The sequence below is a fragment of the Euprymna scolopes genome, chromosome 10, assembly GCF_053919585.1.
Source record: "Euprymna scolopes isolate OS-2025 chromosome 10, ASM5391958v1, whole genome shotgun sequence".
NCBI lineage: Eukaryota > Metazoa > Mollusca > Cephalopoda > Sepiida > Sepiolidae > Euprymna > Euprymna scolopes.
In genome coordinates this window covers 92,325,599-92,343,742 of record NC_136491.1, presented here as the reverse complement: position 1 = coordinate 92,343,742, position 18,144 = coordinate 92,325,599, and the positions used below count along the sequence as shown (strand labels likewise).

At 34.2% G+C, this 18,144-nt stretch overlaps 1 protein-coding gene across 6 annotated transcripts in view; it reads right to left on the bottom strand.

The window, feature by feature from the left end:
* LOC145286132 (biotin--protein ligase-like) overlaps positions 1-14,333 on the bottom strand; it is a 69,588-nt gene extending 55,255 nt beyond the window's left edge. The window contains exons 1-3 of one of the 6 annotated variants that reach the window (XM_080134842.1): positions 13,720-14,329; positions 12,871-13,316; positions 2,272-2,418 (exon numbers count right to left, since the gene is read on the bottom strand). Coding sequence is in view for 1 of the 6 variants with exons in the window: in XM_080134847.1 (XP_079990973.1) it covers positions 13,720-13,772 (53 nt within the window). In the remaining 5 variants the exon portion in view is untranslated. Of the gene's footprint in view, positions 1-2,271; positions 2,419-12,870; positions 13,378-13,719 lie in introns of those variants that run through there. The other 5 variants (XM_080134843.1, XM_080134840.1, XM_080134847.1 and 2 more) reach the window with 5 other exon arrangements.
* Positions 14,334-18,144: the final 3,811 nt, after the last annotated feature.

Below are 18,144 nucleotides of genomic sequence, written 5' to 3'. Positions count from 1 at the left end.
CACATGTGCATTTGAGAAGTTTTATCACAGCACAAGCAGATGAGCATGGCATATAATATCAACAATAGGTTCTTTGATAAGACAAGAGCACGCTCAAAATGAATATTTCTGTTTAGAGCACAATTGAACCATGATACGTGTGGTGGGTCTACTACTAGAGCTAACTTGGCCTTTTGGCCAAGATCAAAGTGTAGTATCTGTTCTTCAGATGCACCACTTTAAAAACTTTCTGTTTATGTCCATATTTATATAATCGAAAATGTATAAAAATATAAATAATTGATTAAATATTATTAACAAAGTGCACAGTCATAACACGAGATAAGATAAAAGAAAAAAAATCTTTTTTCTTCCACTTTGAAATTCTGGGAAATTCTAAATTTAGACACTAGTTTTATATAAGAAAACCAGACGAACACTCGTCCCAGGACAGGTAAAATTAATCCTTGAAACAGAACAGTTTTTCACTATTTGTATATTTCCTTTACGAAAATAAATATATAAAAGATATAATACTGAATTCTTAACTAGAATTCTTATTCTTATCAAAGTGCATAATTTTTATTCTAAAAATGTTTAAAATTAAAGGCCTAAGCTTAAGGGGTCTTAAGAACTTGAAAGTCAGAGAATCTAGCTTTTGATGTTTAATGAATTTAGATCAAATATAATGTGAAAATATCTGAATTTACAAAGGAGATGTTACATCCATATTATGCCCCCTAAAACCCCTTTAAAATACTCCAAAGAAACTGAAATTTGGGGAATATTTATTAATTGACTAGCCATACCTGGCCATGCATTTACAACATCTGTTTCTATATTAAATATAATCAATAAAAAAATAAAAAATAATCTATGTGATAATGAAGTACTATATAGGTTTACTATAAGTAGCTGAATTTGTTGTTGGGGATGAAGGTGACCATTTTATCTAAAAGTTCTTGCTGATAATAAAGATGGCAGCCATATTAACAATATTTCTCCTTAGATCAAATATTTTGTGACAAAAAAAAGGAAAAAAGAAATCGAAATAATTTTTTTTTTCTTAACAACATAGTTAAACATTAAAGAAAAAAAAATTGTCAATTAACATCAAATATCGATATGTTTGTTTAAAGGGTATCCACATCCAATTTTGAGAATCTGACTTAATTTTATATGTTAGATTAATAAAATTTTTTACTCGATATATGATAACATTACACATTTCAACCATGTTTTTGCTGCCCCAAACTTTTATACACTAATTTTTTAAAATTTTAAAATGAAAAATAACTAATTCGTTAATTAAAAAACAATCACATTTATAAAACTAAATTAATATAAAATATATATTAATAAAGAAATAATATAATAAATAATGACATTACAAAGCAATAATAATAAATAGATAAGACAAAACATTAATTAATGAACTATTTAAAATCATTTCCATAATAAATCATTTTTTTGTCAAACTCTCCTTCTCTTTAATCATCAAGGGGAGAGCACCCATGGTTTAAGATTCGGTTCTTCATTATTATAGCGAAATTCGAAAAATGAAATATTGAATTTTAAGTGAAACCAATGGTAACTACTAAACTGTCATGTCGCAGTAATAAAAAATATCCGAAAATTACGAAAAACGATAAAGTAGAAAATTAATTATTAATGAAAGCTTTCAAAGACAATTCGTGATAATTATGTTTTGCTAAATTGACCACAGATTTCCAGTTTTCAGAAAATATTTATCGCTTTTTTGTTACAATTAGAACTTTCCAGTTTCATTCTTTCCTTCTTCTTTTTTTGTAAAACTCAATTTTCGCTGATTATCTTCAAAAACTATTTTCATTAATAATTAACTTTCTACCTTATCGTTTTTCATAATATTTGGATATGTTAATTATTGTGACATGACAATTAATTAGATACCATTGGTTTAATTTGAAATTCAATATTTCAATTTTTCAAATTCACTGCAATATCAAAGAAGAACCTAAGATTCTATGATTACCACACTTTCTTCACTGCCTTTAAAATTTGCTTTTTTACTAGATAAAAAAAAATCATATATATATATATATATATATATATATATATATATATATATATATATATATATATATTATATATAAATTCTATACATAATTAATTAATAAAATATGATTAAAATGAAAATTTCAACCTAATTAGATAAACAGTTTTTGAGTTATGAACATTTCCATGACATTACTTCGAAAATACTTCAAACAATATGAAGAAGTAACACTCAGGTAAGTTTTTGGCACATACCTACATTGGCAAAGGTATCACAACTGACTTATGTACTTGTTGCTATCTCTGGGATTCAGTGTGTCATTGTCGGCAGATGTCCTATAGGTTGGCCTAAAATCACCAAACATGATCAAGATAACACATGACGCATGTTCAGAATTCAACCTGATTAAAAATAAAACAAAAAATTACAGAAAAATCTTCATAATAGGGAACAAAAATGTCATATTCCAAAAATCACGTAAATTGATTACATGCTTTTTTTAACTAAGAAAATAATTAAAAAAAATTATTTTAAGTGATTAGCAGTATATTATAGCCATTATATGGCATAATCATGTTGACACAGCGTTTCCCGTTAGATCACCAAAGTTAAGCAACATTGAGCCTGGTCAGTACTAAAATGGGTGACCATTTGAGAATGTGCTCTCTGCTTATCTTGGCATTGTTTCCAGTCGTCTTTCACTTCTTGTCACTGGATTCAAGGAGAGTATTGTGCAACCCTTGCCTCACAATTACATGTGCAGCTACCCTTACAGGGGGGTATCCATTGTCTCTTGAGACTGAACAGAGGCATTGATTAATCAATGTAGGCATTACAAAGCTGATTTTGATCTCTTATTTCTGGAGAGGTTGTTAAGTGGGAAGTAACCACTTTATTAAATAAGTCGAATCAAGACAACATCGCTTCTTCATAAGATTTGATTTTGTGAGTTAAAAAAACTACTTGATCCCTTTATGTGATTTTTAGAATATGACATTTTCCTTCCTTAACATGTACATGTATTATAAAAAATTTTCTGCAGTTTAGTTTTTTAATTAACTTGAATTCTGCACTTACACCCAACATACATATGCGCCCGTTCACTCCAGTGTATTATTTTTTTTATAACATTTTTAATGCTTGCCCATGCAAAGACACAACTCAATAAATAAACTAAACTCTGACTACTTGCGCCAATAGTAACAGTTAAAACCACAGCAAGAGCAGTTTCTAAATCCAAGCAATAAAGACTCACTTTGATTTAAAATTTTGGGACCCATATCGACTTGAATGTTTATGATTGCAATTTACGAAACAGACTGAAAATGGCTGGGCTATAGCTGAACAATCAGTTAGTAGTTACATTGAATGAAACAACTTTTTCATGTTTTCCCAAACTTAAGATTAGGGTCAATTAGCCCTCCATGTTAATAATAATTTAATAATTTTTCTTCTCATCATTCAGTGAATCAACTTTATTTCTTTTATTTATTACTAGCCTGTGTGCCCGGTGTTGCCTGGGTGTTTGTAGGTGTAAAAAAAAAAAAGTGGTAGTAGGCAGGCAGGCTCAAACCCGCGAAGGCAGAAAAGAAAGTGAAAGAAAACCTGACGTCTTACCGCTACGCATAACGCGACCGGAAGTGTTAAGCGTTCAAATAAAACATAGTCAATCAAAAAGATGACTTGCAGAAATGGCGTTGCTTTTAAACCTCCCACAAAGGTCGTTTTTAATGTTGGGGAAAAGCAACTAGGCCAAAAAAAGAGGGCAATCTGGCAGTATCCAAAGAAATAGTAATTGTCTCAGTATGAAGGGTTTCCCCTACATTGACCAAGCACGAATTACAGAACAGATACTACCCAGCCGGAAGGACGGGAGTTGGCAGTTGCGCTCGGATAGTTTCGCTTTATTTATACGAAAAAGATCACCAAACATGATCAGCACAACCGAGAGAAATGGACGATGGGAATTTTTTAAAACTCAATCAAAAAAAAAAGATAAAGACATTGTCCATTTGTGAATCTGAGATATTACAATCTGAGAAGTATGCAAAAACTGCTCTCAGAATCTAACCGACACGAGAACCCCATCGAAAAAGCCTTTCGTGGACATACACAAACGTGTGCGCCCATTTATATATTAGATTTAAGAAGTTGGTTTTTATCCAGTTTTACTTCAATATTAAAAAATTATAATTTGCACAAAAGCTTTATTATTATGTACTTAGCAGTTGAGTTAAAAAAAGCTTGTACACTAGGTACTTCCTTAGCGCACCACAAAATTACCTCCCTTATGTGTAGCACAATTTATATAGTACCTATTTACTATGCCTCCCCACGGGACAGAGTTAGACACCAAGGTCGTTTTTTAACGTGGAAAAAAGGTACAAAAATAAAAATTGTCTCAATCGTGAAGGATTTCTCCTCCACCGAAAGAGAACAAGAAAATGAAGTGCAGCATCTGAAGAACAGATGCTACACTTTGATCTTGACCCAAAAGGCCAAGAGGATATTATATAGTAATACAATAGTGTGTGTATTATTTTGTGTACCACGCTAACATTTTTTTCTACCGAGTGACTATCGTTTAATTGTTATGACCTTCCATTTCTTTTAATAAATAATTTTACCAAGAATTTTTCATAAATTTTGGTTTCGATTTCGATTACAGCTGATGGCACTCAAGTCATCTATTTTTTTATAAATAATTTTACCAAAAATTCTTCATAAGTTTTGGTTTTGGTTATAGCTTAAGGAACTCAAGTTACATATATACACTGCGTATCAAATTATTAACGAGTTTACATTTTTTTAAGGAACGAGTGAATAAAAATCCATGAAACTTTGAGAAAGTGCTTACAATACTATTCAGCTACTTCAGTTAAAAAATAAAAGTATTTAAAGCAATATTAGCGAAACTATGGCAGAAGAGAGGAATATCTGTTGCTTTCAGTGTGTCAAGTTATTACCGAAAGTAAGAAAAAACACAATATACCCATAACTTGTTTATTGAAATAATTTTCAAACATTAAATGAACTAGGAAAAATGCTTAGAACACAATAACTACATAACAATTTCTACGTTGACATAATTAGTAGGGGATATGTGATCCTTTTTATGAAGGACTTGTAAAAGATGTTGGTCTACAGAATTAGTCAAATTTGTGATTTCGTCAACAGTTATTTCTCACGATACCTCTTGGAGAGCATCCCACAACTCATCTTTACTCTCAAAATGGCGTCCACTTGCATAGAGGTGTCGCTTCATGATACTCCAAAGGTTCTCAATTAGGTTCAAATCTAGTGAATTCGCAGGCCACACCATCTTCCATAGGCCACAGAACTCCAGTTGTTGCAAATACTCTTTGCTTTTGCTTGCTGCATGTGAAAGAAGCATTATCCTGCATAAAAATAATAGTTCTTCTGAACATCAATCATTGCTTCTTCAGCTATGGTTCAAAGTGTTCCTTCATAAAAAGCTATGTAAGCATTTGACTTTGGGGACTTTCCATGTGCCAACTAAAGTACCTCTAATAATCCCAGCCCTAATCATTATCCCACCACCACCTTGTTGGCGCCTTAAATGCTGATGAAGATGTTGTCCATCTAGGACCCATCTCTTGCTCCAGCCATCTCGGCTATCAAGAGTGAAACGCACTTAATCTGTAAACAAAACTTTGGAAAAATCTGTTTTCATGTGGTCCTCTGCCCATTTCAATCGGTTTTGTATGTGATGTTGCTTTAATGGGGACTTTGTTACAGGCTTAACAGACTTTGCCACGTCTTTCAGAGGGCAACATCGAGTACATTTTGGGATATTCTTCAATCCGGCTTGGTCAAAGACTTCTCGACTTGTCTGCCCACGGTTCTTAACAACTTCATGTTTAATTTGGAGTAGAGAACGGTGTGAAACAACTGTAGATTTATCAGCTCTCTTACATACATTTATAGAGTCCTTGACAAAGTTCTTCACAATTTGATGGTATCTTCCTATCATTTTCGATATTTCAAGGGTAGTTTTACTTTTTGCTAGCTATTCTGTAATAGTACTCTTTTAAGAACTACTCAAACCATTTTTACGATCCATTTCATTGATGAAACAAACTGCCTTGTTAATAATTTGACACACCTCAAATACCGTGGATTCAGCAATTACGATGGCAAGTTGTTTACGTTGTGCAGAACATTACGAAAATTTCACAGTACGCGCAGCTCAGCATTACCAACATTTCCAAAGCTTTTGATACAAAACTACCAGTAAGTTTCTGAAACTGGTAGAAAAATGTTATCTCGTTAATAATTTGACACGCAGTATATATATATGTACATATTTTTTTTATCATAAGTTTTAGTTTCGATTCAAGCTTCTGCACCCAAGTCATATGGATATATTTTTTTATTTTGGAAATCACAACTTTATAATATATAAGAATCAATAGAAAATTAACTCTATAATAATATAGACGAAATCTGCATAAATTAAAATTTACAAATATTTTAATGGTAGATGCTCCGATGAACTACAAGCCCTTGTACCCCCTTGACATAAATACTTTTGACAAACTCAATAAGCAGCAAAATCCCACCCCTACACAATAGAGATAACCAGATGCCAGAAAGCCTTCTACTCTAATAGTTTCTTTCCCAGAACTAATAGACTTTGGAATTCTCTTCTGGGTTCCTGCTTCCCCGACTGTAGTGACATGCAGAAGTTCAAGTGTAATGTAAACAGACATCTTGCTGCTCAACTCCCTACATAGTATCCCAGCAATTATGTCCCAGATAATAGCCCCTACATTAAAGTGGTACTGCCTTGTTTGGAGTCAAAATACAAAAAGAAATGTTTTTAATTATAAAAATTACGAAAAATGACCCCTGTAGATGATGTGCTAGAAGTATTTTAATTAAAAAAAGTCATCCACAATTACATCCTCTGATATCGTGTTTACAAATGGCAGACCCTTAAGTCAAGGGCTATCTCCTTTTTTATCATACTGAATTAGTCGCATAACTTTTTTACATTAAAACATATGATAAAACTCAATATTTCAATAAATTCTATTTTTACTTGTAACTATTTTTCTCCTGGATCATTTTTTTGTAATTTATATTAATTTTGCCATGATACGGAAGTACGTAATAATGTTTTCACCTGAAATGTGTTGGTTTAAAAAAATCACAAATATAAACAAGCACCCTGGTTTGTTCTGTAAATCTCAATCTTTTGGGTTCCCTCCTATAGAAGCTGTTCTCCTGTCCAAGTTTAATTAACAATGAGATTATGATCAGATTATCCGAAAACACTACAAGCAATGTCAACAATTAGCATTCACAATTCTGTAATATATTTTCCTGGCTTTATCAAGCCTTGGTCTGTTTTTTTTCACCCGTCATTTGTTCTCTCTGCTTCAAGCTGTTAAACTATGGCTACTAAGGACCTGGTCTCCCAGATAGAAGTGAAGAAATTTCGTATCATCAGCACATTTGGCTGGTTGATTGAAAATACTATTGGACTGGCCTCTCATAAATCGAGCTCTTTGGATGTTAATAAATGGTTAACTAAGTTGGACGACATGTTCAACCAGTTGATTCTAAAATCTCCCACTGAAGAAAGATTAAAACTGTTGAGAATCAGTGCAGTTTACTTCTGACGTAAGAATACAATTACTTGAGTTGAGGTCTAACCGAGAAGAATCTGGTTTAAAACAATCTACTGCTATTCAACCAATGAGAATTGAATTGGACTGTCCTAATTTTAGTGGGTCCCCTTCATTGGATACATTCAAATTTCGAAGTTTCCTTAGGAGGTTTGAGTTCTGTTAGACCAACATAGGGAAGGTAGACAAGCTGCTTTTATTAAAATCAAAATCAATGGGCTTGTTGCCAATTTAGACATAGCTCCTTGTTGCCAATTTAGCCATAACTCCTGATAATTATAATCAGGCATTGACGTGTTTAAAGCAGAGATTTCTAAATCCATCTTTGATTAAAAATCGAATTGACCCAAATTAAAATCGAATTTTCAAGGAAATTATTCCTCAGCCAGGATGTATTACACTATTAAAACACCTCCGGGTCCACTTTGAACATGTTAAACTGGACTTATGCGAAAGTGACAAGTCATTTGGTACAAACTTCCTTTTGGATAATTCAATGTCTGGGGCTATGACAGCCCATATCTTGTTTGCAAAATTCCCAAACAGTGTACGAAGAGAAATGATAAACAAGACAAATATCACATAGTTTCAACAATTTGGAATCTTTTTATGGCGGCGCCATTAGATGCGACAAAGCGGGAAAATAGCCCGCCTAAAACATCGGCTTCTTCTTCAGAACCAAGGTCCAATATGGCAGCCGGTTCCTACTCCAAACCCATTAAAAACGTGAAGGGTATGAATATCTTCAGAACACTTGCTAGTAATGTCGAAACTAATAAAATTTGTAAATTATGCAAGGTTACAGACCACCTGTTAAGGACTGTACCAAATATCAGAATTTTGATGCTAAATTTCAAAGGGCCAAGGAACTTAAGTTGTGTACAAAGTGTCTTGTTGGGCACTCTGAAATTAATTGCAAGGGCATTAAGGGATTTCCATACCCTTGCATTGTTTGTGGACTAAAGAACCACTATTCTATTATGTGCTCTGAGAGTCCCAAATCCTTTGTGGGACATACCTCTTTAGTGGCATAGGAAAACTGCATTTTTCCTGTCTTTAAAATCTCATTGAGGATAAAAGACCACCCTGTCTACTTCTACTGCCTGTTAGATATGGGAAGTCAGAGGTCATTCTTTTCACAGGCAGTTTTAAACCAATTAAGTCCCCGGGGAAAAATTAAATCCAGGAACAGTTGAGATGCCAGTAAACATTCTTATTGGGTCAAATTCTTTGAAACTTCAGAAACTTGAAGTTTCTCTTAAATTGGGTTTTCAAAGACCGTTTTTATTTTCTGCTCTATATGATAACGACCTGAAGTTGAATTTCCATGTGGACAGATTCAACAAAATCATGTCAAAATGACTAATGAGGGGTTTTGTCTTTGTCCAGGATACATGGAATTGAATGGCTCTGCTATTCATGAAACAATGGGTCTGGATTTAATTCAACAAATAAATAACCTCCATTTAATTACTGTTTAGGAGGTACTGCGTGGAAGATTTCCAAGTACGTAATTCCCTTCGGTGAACGGTCCAAATTTTAAAATTTTAATTCAAATATTAAGAAAGAGTTACCGGCGTTTGATAAAATGTTAAATGCTCTCCCTACATGCAATTCTTATTTGATTGATAGCGTGTCTGAATCCTACTGTTACTGATGAGGATGCACTTCAACCGTTCTTTAATGAATCTTACGTCAACCAGGAAATTGAGAGGTTTTTCTCTCTAGATTCCACTGGAATTGATGAAAGCAATAGATTGTCTTCCCGCGATGAAGAGAAAATAAATAAATTTAAAGAAGCTATCATACTCAGGGATGGTAAATATTATATTGATCTGACGTAGGACTCTGAAAAATTTTCTAAAGTAGAATCTAATTATGTGCCTTCTCTGCAAATAATGCAGAGGGTAGCAGAGTCCTTATGATGCAAGTTTTCAGAGAATATGAAGACTGCAAAATAATTGAATCCTTTTCGGGTCCACCTGAAACATATGAGAATTACATCTAGATCCCCCACAGACCTGTTATTAAGGAGAGTGTGGGGGTAACAATGAAGATCCGACCTGTCTTTAACTGTTCGCTAAAATGTCAGTGGAGGGGTGCTTCAATCAATGATGCCGTTTACTCTCAAGTCAATTTAACAGCTCAACTATTGGACCTATTACTAGCCTTCAGAAAGAACAATTATATTCTTTTGAGTGAATTGTGTAAGGCCTTTCAACAATGTTTGATAAAATTGATGGGTAGGAGGAAGGTTGGTTATTTTAAATTCCTAACCATCCTCTCAGATGTGCAAAAAGCCGTAACTGATAGGCCGCTCACATTTATTTCAACATTGGACAGAGGTCCTGACATTCTGACCCCTAACCACTTCCTGCAAACGGGCTATCACCCCCACTTGCTAATCAACAATTACGGTTCTGAGGAACTGTGCCCAGATCCTCCTAATAGAACTACACTTCTTTGTTGTCTTGAACTAAGGAACAAATTTAACAAAGTTAAACATATTTGGCATAACGACTACGTGTTATCACTTAAAAAAGTCGATGCCAACATAAGGAACCCCCCCCCTCCCCCGAAGGTGTCTGTAGGTCAGATTGTGTTCATTAAATCTCTCAATAATTCTTGACCCTTCTGGAGTCTAGCAAAATATTTAAACTGTCGGTGATGACAATAAAGCTTGTTTGTATTGAGAGACGGGTGTGAACAAGTCTATTTACTAAAACATCTTTTTCCCTTGGAAGTAAAAGGTGATTCCGAGTCTGCATTAGCAGAATTTTTGGAAAAAGAACCCCTTTTCTCTGCCCTACTTGCTCGGTCGCTAATGATGAATCAGCCCTATAGTGTCCTGTGACTCATGTGATAATTGGTATCATTTCAGTTGCTTCCGGGTTAATCAGCAGGACACCATGGGAGGGGAGGGTTGTCCAAATAATGTGGATAAAATGTCACAATAAATTCTTATATTCCTCAATTAGGGTCATTGACTTAAGATAAAGTCACTTTCTTTCTTATGGTTAATTACTGATCGAGACAAACTAGATTTATTGTATATAAATTCATTTAACAGCAGACAGACGCATATTTAAATTCAATAATGATAATAAACTGTATTAAAGTCAAGTCCTTTAGGACAACTTTTGTTACCTGTTACTTATTGGCAGTTTTAAATTTCCTCATATTCTAATTAGGAAAAAGTAATGAATAATAATTACTTTTTCATCCTTTCCTTGGCAGTTTGTGAGAACTCTACAATTATAAGCAAGCCCTTCTTTGGCTGATTGGCCACCCACTGTATTTGTTTAAACCAATCAGATTGATCTAGATTTTAACTGCCGAGTAATGGGCTTGGCAGGTTTTTGAATGCCTTTTCTTTTTCAGTTTCAGGTACAGCAGCCGTTGAAGAAACATAGAACTTAACTCTCTCTGGATATGAGGCATTTGGCGCCTCTACTCTTCGTCTCCTTGAGACTTTATTGTTAAAGCCTTAATGATTAGGCTAATTTATTATTATATATTTCTCCCAGAGACTTTTATGGTCAGAATTATTGACCTGTCTTAATGAAAATTCCTTCAAATAAATATGCTTTATGAATTTCTCTGATGTTAACTAGTTGAAAATTGAATCCATCATCAGAAGCCATCATACCAACCCCTTCAAACGGCTGTAATTAATCCGATCTTTGAACAGTGCTGAACCCAAATTTCAGTTCCTGCTGAAGATAAATGGACTATCACCTTTCGAGGTATTACAAGCTCTACTCAGAGGCAAAATAGGCATTTCCTTTTTTGCAACGACGAACAAATAAAACTTGCATCAAATTTTAGAAGTATGCTTTGTCGCAACTGTTAATTTTTTGCCAATGTCTTGGAGCTAAAACAGGCGAGAAGAGAATTCTTACATTACTGCAACAATGCAACATGGCAATTAAATTGGTTTTACTTGAAATTCAATATTTCGAATTTCATTACAATAATGAAGAAGCACCAAAGCCTGTCTAAAAAATTTTTTTTTTAAATAGTGCAATCTATATTTCTGCATGTGCATCCAATTTCTTTTTCGAAGGAGGGTCCTTATTCAAACTGGCTCTTATGGCGGCAATTAAAAAAATAAAAAATAAAAATACATAAAATTCGTATGATGATGTACGTATACGTTACAGAACGAAGATGTCATATTATTCCCAAAAAAGCACGTAATTTAATCAAGTAGTTTTTTCTTTTTTGTTTTTTTTTTTAAGGAAATAAAATTTTCGACTAAACAAGTCGTAGTGTTTTCGTCGGGCATGATGAAATAAATAAGGGGGAGACAACTCAAATTGAAAATGTCGAGGTCAAAAATCAGCCTTATGTTAAATACAGTTTAGTAATAAAATTGCTAAAAATCGTAAATCTTGATTTTGTCAGTTAAAAAAAAAATACTTGATCGATTTTACGTAATTTTTGGAATATGACATCTTCGTTCTGTAACGAACGATCACGTACTTACAGACTTTTCAGTATTTTCTTTACTTTTAATTGCCGCCATAAGTGCTAATTTGAATAAGCAAGTTTTATTTTTGTCTCAATTCAAAGTGCCTTTTTAAGGGAAGATAAATTTTTCCCAACATTAAAAACAAACCACGTGTCTAACTTTGTCCTCGCGGGAGGATGCAAGTAAATAGGGGCCGTCCTGCCTGGGGTAACATGTAATTATCGGGACAAACCTGTTCGAAACAATAAACATCACTTTTTAATTTAAAATTAATGGATATTTTATTAGTTTTGTCACCATTAATATTTAATTGCTTCTATTTGATTGCGTGATCACGACAAAAAGAAAGTTATGTCACGCCAAAAGTATTTTAATCGAGTTCAACAAGTTTCAGTGCGTACTACTGCGACTGCGTCTCGGGGAAGAAAACGCATTTTTTTTCTTTTTACATTAATTAAAATAAGAAGAAGAAGAAGAAGAAGAAGAAGAAGAAGAAGAAGAAGAAAAAAAAACTTAAATAGTTGTGTTACTGTCAGCCTAAGAACATAAACATTAACAACGCATACTGATCAGGATTAACAAAAAATAAAAATAAAAATAAACAAACAATAACACATTTGTAAAAATAAAAGGCAGAAGGTTTAATCACAGTTAATTTAAAACTTGCAATTAACATTTAACGCATTTTTTAAAAGAAAAAAAAAAGACAAGTGAATTTTACTAACCTTGAATTAATATAATTAACACGGAAAAAATGAATGTTGTTGTTGACGTTGTTGGTGACGTTTCAATAAAATCACTATAGAAAAACATTTCTATTAAGTTAAAATATGGGTCAATGAGTTATGCCCCTTAGAACAGTTCAGAATTTGAAGCATAATTTCGTCTCAATCGCATTTGATTTCAAGAGAGGATAACTTGTGATATAACTAATGCTTAATTCCTATTTCAGTCACGTAAATTATTAAAAGTGAAATAGTTTTTGGAATTAATTTTGAACATAATGCATGTTATGTTTCGAAATTTTTTAGATAAGTATTGATGATTTATATTATTCAGATTATTCAAGCTTCTATTCTCATCTTGGATATTATTCTCGCAACGTTTCGATCAATGTAACCTTTAATCCTCTTCATTGCGTCTTGCGAACTCGGAAATCTTCATGCCAAATCTAGGAATATATAAAGAATTTCGAACTGGTCTTTTATAATTACAAATAATATATTAGAATACTCTCTCTCTCTCCCTCTCTCCCTCTCTCTGTCTCTCTCTGTCTCTCTCTCTCTCTCTCTCTCTCTCTCTCTCTCTCTCTCTATATATATATATATATATATATATATATATATATATATATAAGCAAACAGTTGATAAAATATGTTAAAAAAACACTTTGAAATGAGTTAAAAACATATTTAATCTGAAAAGGAAACACTAGATAAATGGATTGTCCTTAATCCGCGGAGTTTCGAAGAAATACTTTCCTTCTCATCAGAGCGTAGGAATTAGCAAAATGCGGGATTGGATTTTGCATGCAGAAGTATTTGATGAAACACCAAGTAAGTCAAAGATCTTACCTGAAAACAAAAAAAGTGAAGGGAATATGGTGAAGGAAAAGGTGATTACACATGAATGGATAGTCTGGTGGAAGATAAAAAATCCAGTGACGGTAAAATCCAAATGTATAACTTCAAGAAAGTTAAAAGAATTTCCATTTGTACAAGTAATTTATTTTATATATATATATATATATATATATATATATATATATACACACACTTTTTATTTGCTTTACATAAGCATTAATATGTCACCACACATTCATGAGCATGTTTCAGTCAGACAGTTACTAGAAACTAGAGACTTCTTCTGTTATATACTGGGTGGTATGGCCGTGACGTCTATTTTGTTAGCACCATCTATATTCTAACTATCCGAGATTTTTGAATATCTCGATAGATAGAGAGATAGTTCGCTTGACAGTTATGCATATATATTGTTGTACGTCGTCTAGTGAATGGAATGACCGCTGTTAATTTATCTATGAATAACGAGACGCTTTGTTATAAAACAATTTGATTTATTTAATAACATTCACATATACATAATACGGCGGTGGAGGTGGTGGTGGAGATAATGTAGTGGAGAGGGTTTGGTTGCGACTGTGACAGGCAGTTGAGCGTCGTCTGTTCTCCCCTCTCTGACTGTCACTCTCTGACTGCTTGACTCTTGTTTATCATTGCTTTTTATGAATTTTCCCGTTAACCAATTTACGTAATCGACCCACATTCTGACCCTGTTGATGTTTGCATTTGGTCTTACTTGCGGCCGAATTACGTCATCTTATTCCCGGGTTTCATTTTTTGTCGGTCAGGGTTTAAGTTCATCCGAACTTTGTTCCATTCAACGTCTGACCCATAAACCGACTTGCGTCATAGGACCAGGTCATCCAATTCCAGTTCATTCGCACCTTCCCTCTATTTTACACTTCAGGCGATATTGTTTCTACAAAAGCTTAGTCTGTAATATTAAGAACTAAGTTTTTGTATAAGGTCCATAGTTACTCTAGTAACTGGCTAACCGAAACATGCTCATGAATGTGTAGTAACATATTAATGCTTATGTGATACAAATAAAAAGTATATCTTGCTTTACTTCGGTATTGAGAACTTTTGTATTAACTTCATTAAAACTTCATTGGTTACTTTGACTTTGGGAAATAATCTGGAATTATATACAGTGTATCACAAAAGTGAGTACACCCCTCACATTTCTTCAAATATTTAAATATATCTCTTCATCAGACAACACTGAAAAAATGATTTTTTGACACAATGAAAAGTAGTCTGTGTTTAGCATATATAACAGAGTTAATTTATTTTCCCCTCAAAATAACTCAAAATATAACCATTAAAGGCTAAATCCCTGGCAACAAAAGTGAGCACACTCCTTATGAAAAGTTGTCAATATTAACATATGTGACACTTACGTCACCCGCGTGTCGTCTAGTGGTGGATGTTCTCTGATTGTTCCTCGTGTCTTCTGATGAGAATGTCAGCGGCCAGTATCTGAAAGAGACTCGTCGAGCGTTTCTGCAAGCATGCCAAACGAATTAAAAAAAGACAAGTCAATAGTTGTTTTCTTTTGTTCAAAATTCCTTGTATTTCAATTACGAGTACAATCGTAATTCGCTGTTAAGTTAGGGACTGGCCACTTGTTAACTGAGAGGTTCTGTCTTCTCTCTCCGACAAAAACTCAATTATCTACGTGACAGGGTCAATCGATGAGGTGCTTTTTCGCTCGTTCGAGCGCAGGGGAGCAGAACGTCACTCCGTGTCTCGGTCTCTCTGTGTTTCTCAGTCTCTCAAAACTCGTTGCTTATATTGTGGGGGCGGGAGCTAAATCTTCTTTTTTCTCTCATTCGGCCCTTTGGCCAATCAGGATGCTGGAACCGCTGTCACTCAAATCTTCACCAGGCTGCCTATGCCCAAAAAAGGGGTTGTTTCTTCTTCTTCTGTTGGCAATGAGTAGAATATCTCAGCCGGCGTGTGCCTAATAGAATTTGACGGGCCATTAAAACCAGAATGGTCTCATTCAATTAACTTTGAGGGATCATAAAAATGAACCAAATCCAACTCCACAAAAGCCACACGGCTTTTCCATAGAGGCCACCCACGTCCCAGGGGGAAGTCAACAATAGTCGCTTTGTAAATTGGAATTTCATTGGTACTTCTTTTCACTCAGGGCTGTCATGGTCAATTAGTGTTTACAGCTTTCTTGACCAAAAGAAGTATCCCCCGCATTCTTGCCCTAACTACATTTCTTTCCTTTTATTTTTTTTTCTCTTTTTTTTCACAACTGGTCTTCTTTCTATGCCTGTCGTTCGCCCCCCCCTCTTTTCTCGGTCATCTGCTATTTCTCTTTTGTTCACAACTGTTTTTTTTTCTATGCATGTCGTTCGCCCCCCCCTCTTTTCTCGGATCCCGTTGGGTGCATTTAACTTGCAGATTAGTGCACCTCGAGCCTGTCTCACATACAACATGTCAATTCTCAATATTTTGTGTAGCCACCATCATTATCCAAAACTGCCTTTACTCTCCTGGCCATGGAGTTTACCAGTATTTTTTTAGGGGGGGGGGGTAGACTATGAGTAGTTCTATGATCTTCCTTTTTCTGCAAAAACGTTATAGTTCTGGTGTGGTTTGGGGAGGCTCAATATCAAATGTGTTGTAGAAGGTTTCAATAGCCTCTATTTCTTCTTTCAGCAAATCATCTTGATCCTCAGTTATATATTTACATTTCTCGTTCACCTGCTTTTTTTGTTTGAATTTCGGGCCCTTGATTATATAGATATCATTGCACATCCTCTGTATTATGTTCAGCAGTTCTCAAAAGGAAACACTATTTCTAAGATGCTTCAAGTAAACATTATCTCCAACGTTATATTTTTTTTCAGAGGTACAACAGAGGTTCTATTTTGTGTGGTTTGTCTTGACAATAGTATTTTTAATACTGATCTAATGGTCAAACATAATTTCTGCTGGTGATTGGGTTGCTGGTGAGTTAGGGTTTGCTGTAATCCTATAAACTTGAAAAACTATTGTAGAAACTTTTGCGTGAGCAAGCTGTAAGCCTTCTTTAGTGTGCGTCTTTAATGATTTCTATCTTCTGGCAGTTTTCTGTTAATTTTTTCAGAGGTAAACTTTGTTCAAACTTATGATTTCTGCATTTCCACCTGATGTAATAGACATTTAAAATTGTTCACACTGAGATCAGATAATTCAAACTCATTGCAGTGCTTTGTAGCAGTCGACACCCGCTACATCAAAGGCAGAAGTTACTTCTTACAACATCGAGATTTGAAATCCATTTTCTCTCTGGCTTGTCCAGTCACAACCCAGCTCTCAATCACGTGACCGAGTATACAAAAGGCAAAATCACGAACCTTTAACACTCTTTGATTCTGACCCTGCCAGGCAGCGGACATTAACACCAGGTTGAACGTGAATACTACAAAATAGCTATGGCTCTCTTCAAACTCACATTTATTTCCATGTGCTGCTCTACCCAAACGAACAGAGCATACAACTCACACTCACCCACAACAACACACAAACACACTGAAGACTTTGTCTTTTCTTTCTCTTTTAACCGGCTTCCTTTCTATCTATAAACATGTGTAAACGGAACTGAACTGTTCTCTCCTCAACCAGCCGGCATGATATTAAATCTATTTTCAAACACATTGAACACTTTTCTCTTTCTTTCAATGAACTCTCTTACTAATACGTTTCTCTCTTCTACCAAAGCTACTAACGAAAATGACAAATAAAGTTTGTTTATTGATATGGAATGAAACTCCATTGCGTTGTCTATCATTTCTATATTTTGGTGAACCCGACGTGATATGAACACGCAATCCCATTTCATTGTTCCTCATTTCTATAGTTTATTGACTACAGCTGCATGAGTTGCAAAATCATCTTCATAATTTTCAACAGATTTAAGTATTTCTATCTTTTATGCAATAAGGAGAATTTTGGACTGCAAAGTTCTGTAAGAAGTTTCGTTATATCAGCAAAAGATAACGCAGAAATTTTACGTGGCCAAATAAAATCCGAAAATTTGTATAATAGCAAACAAGCCTTTTCTGATTTCTTCCAATACATAACAGAAATTGTCAATTGCATTCAATACTGAATCGTGAAAATTCAGTATTATGATCTACGTACGCATTGTTTTTTTATAACTTGGGAAAATAACTCCTCAATGATAACACTGGGCTGCATCAAAAATGCAACATCCATGACAATATCCTCTTCTAGACCAATTTTTTGTGCTGATCACGAAGGTAGTAGTCATTTTGCTCGTAAGGTTCTAGTTTATGTGTTACAGCGTCATATACTGCGTCGTATATTAATATACCTTTTTTGTTGCAGATCAATTAAAGAATGGCACGGACTTGCAAAAACCACCCCAACTCATTTTGCTACATCTGCGGA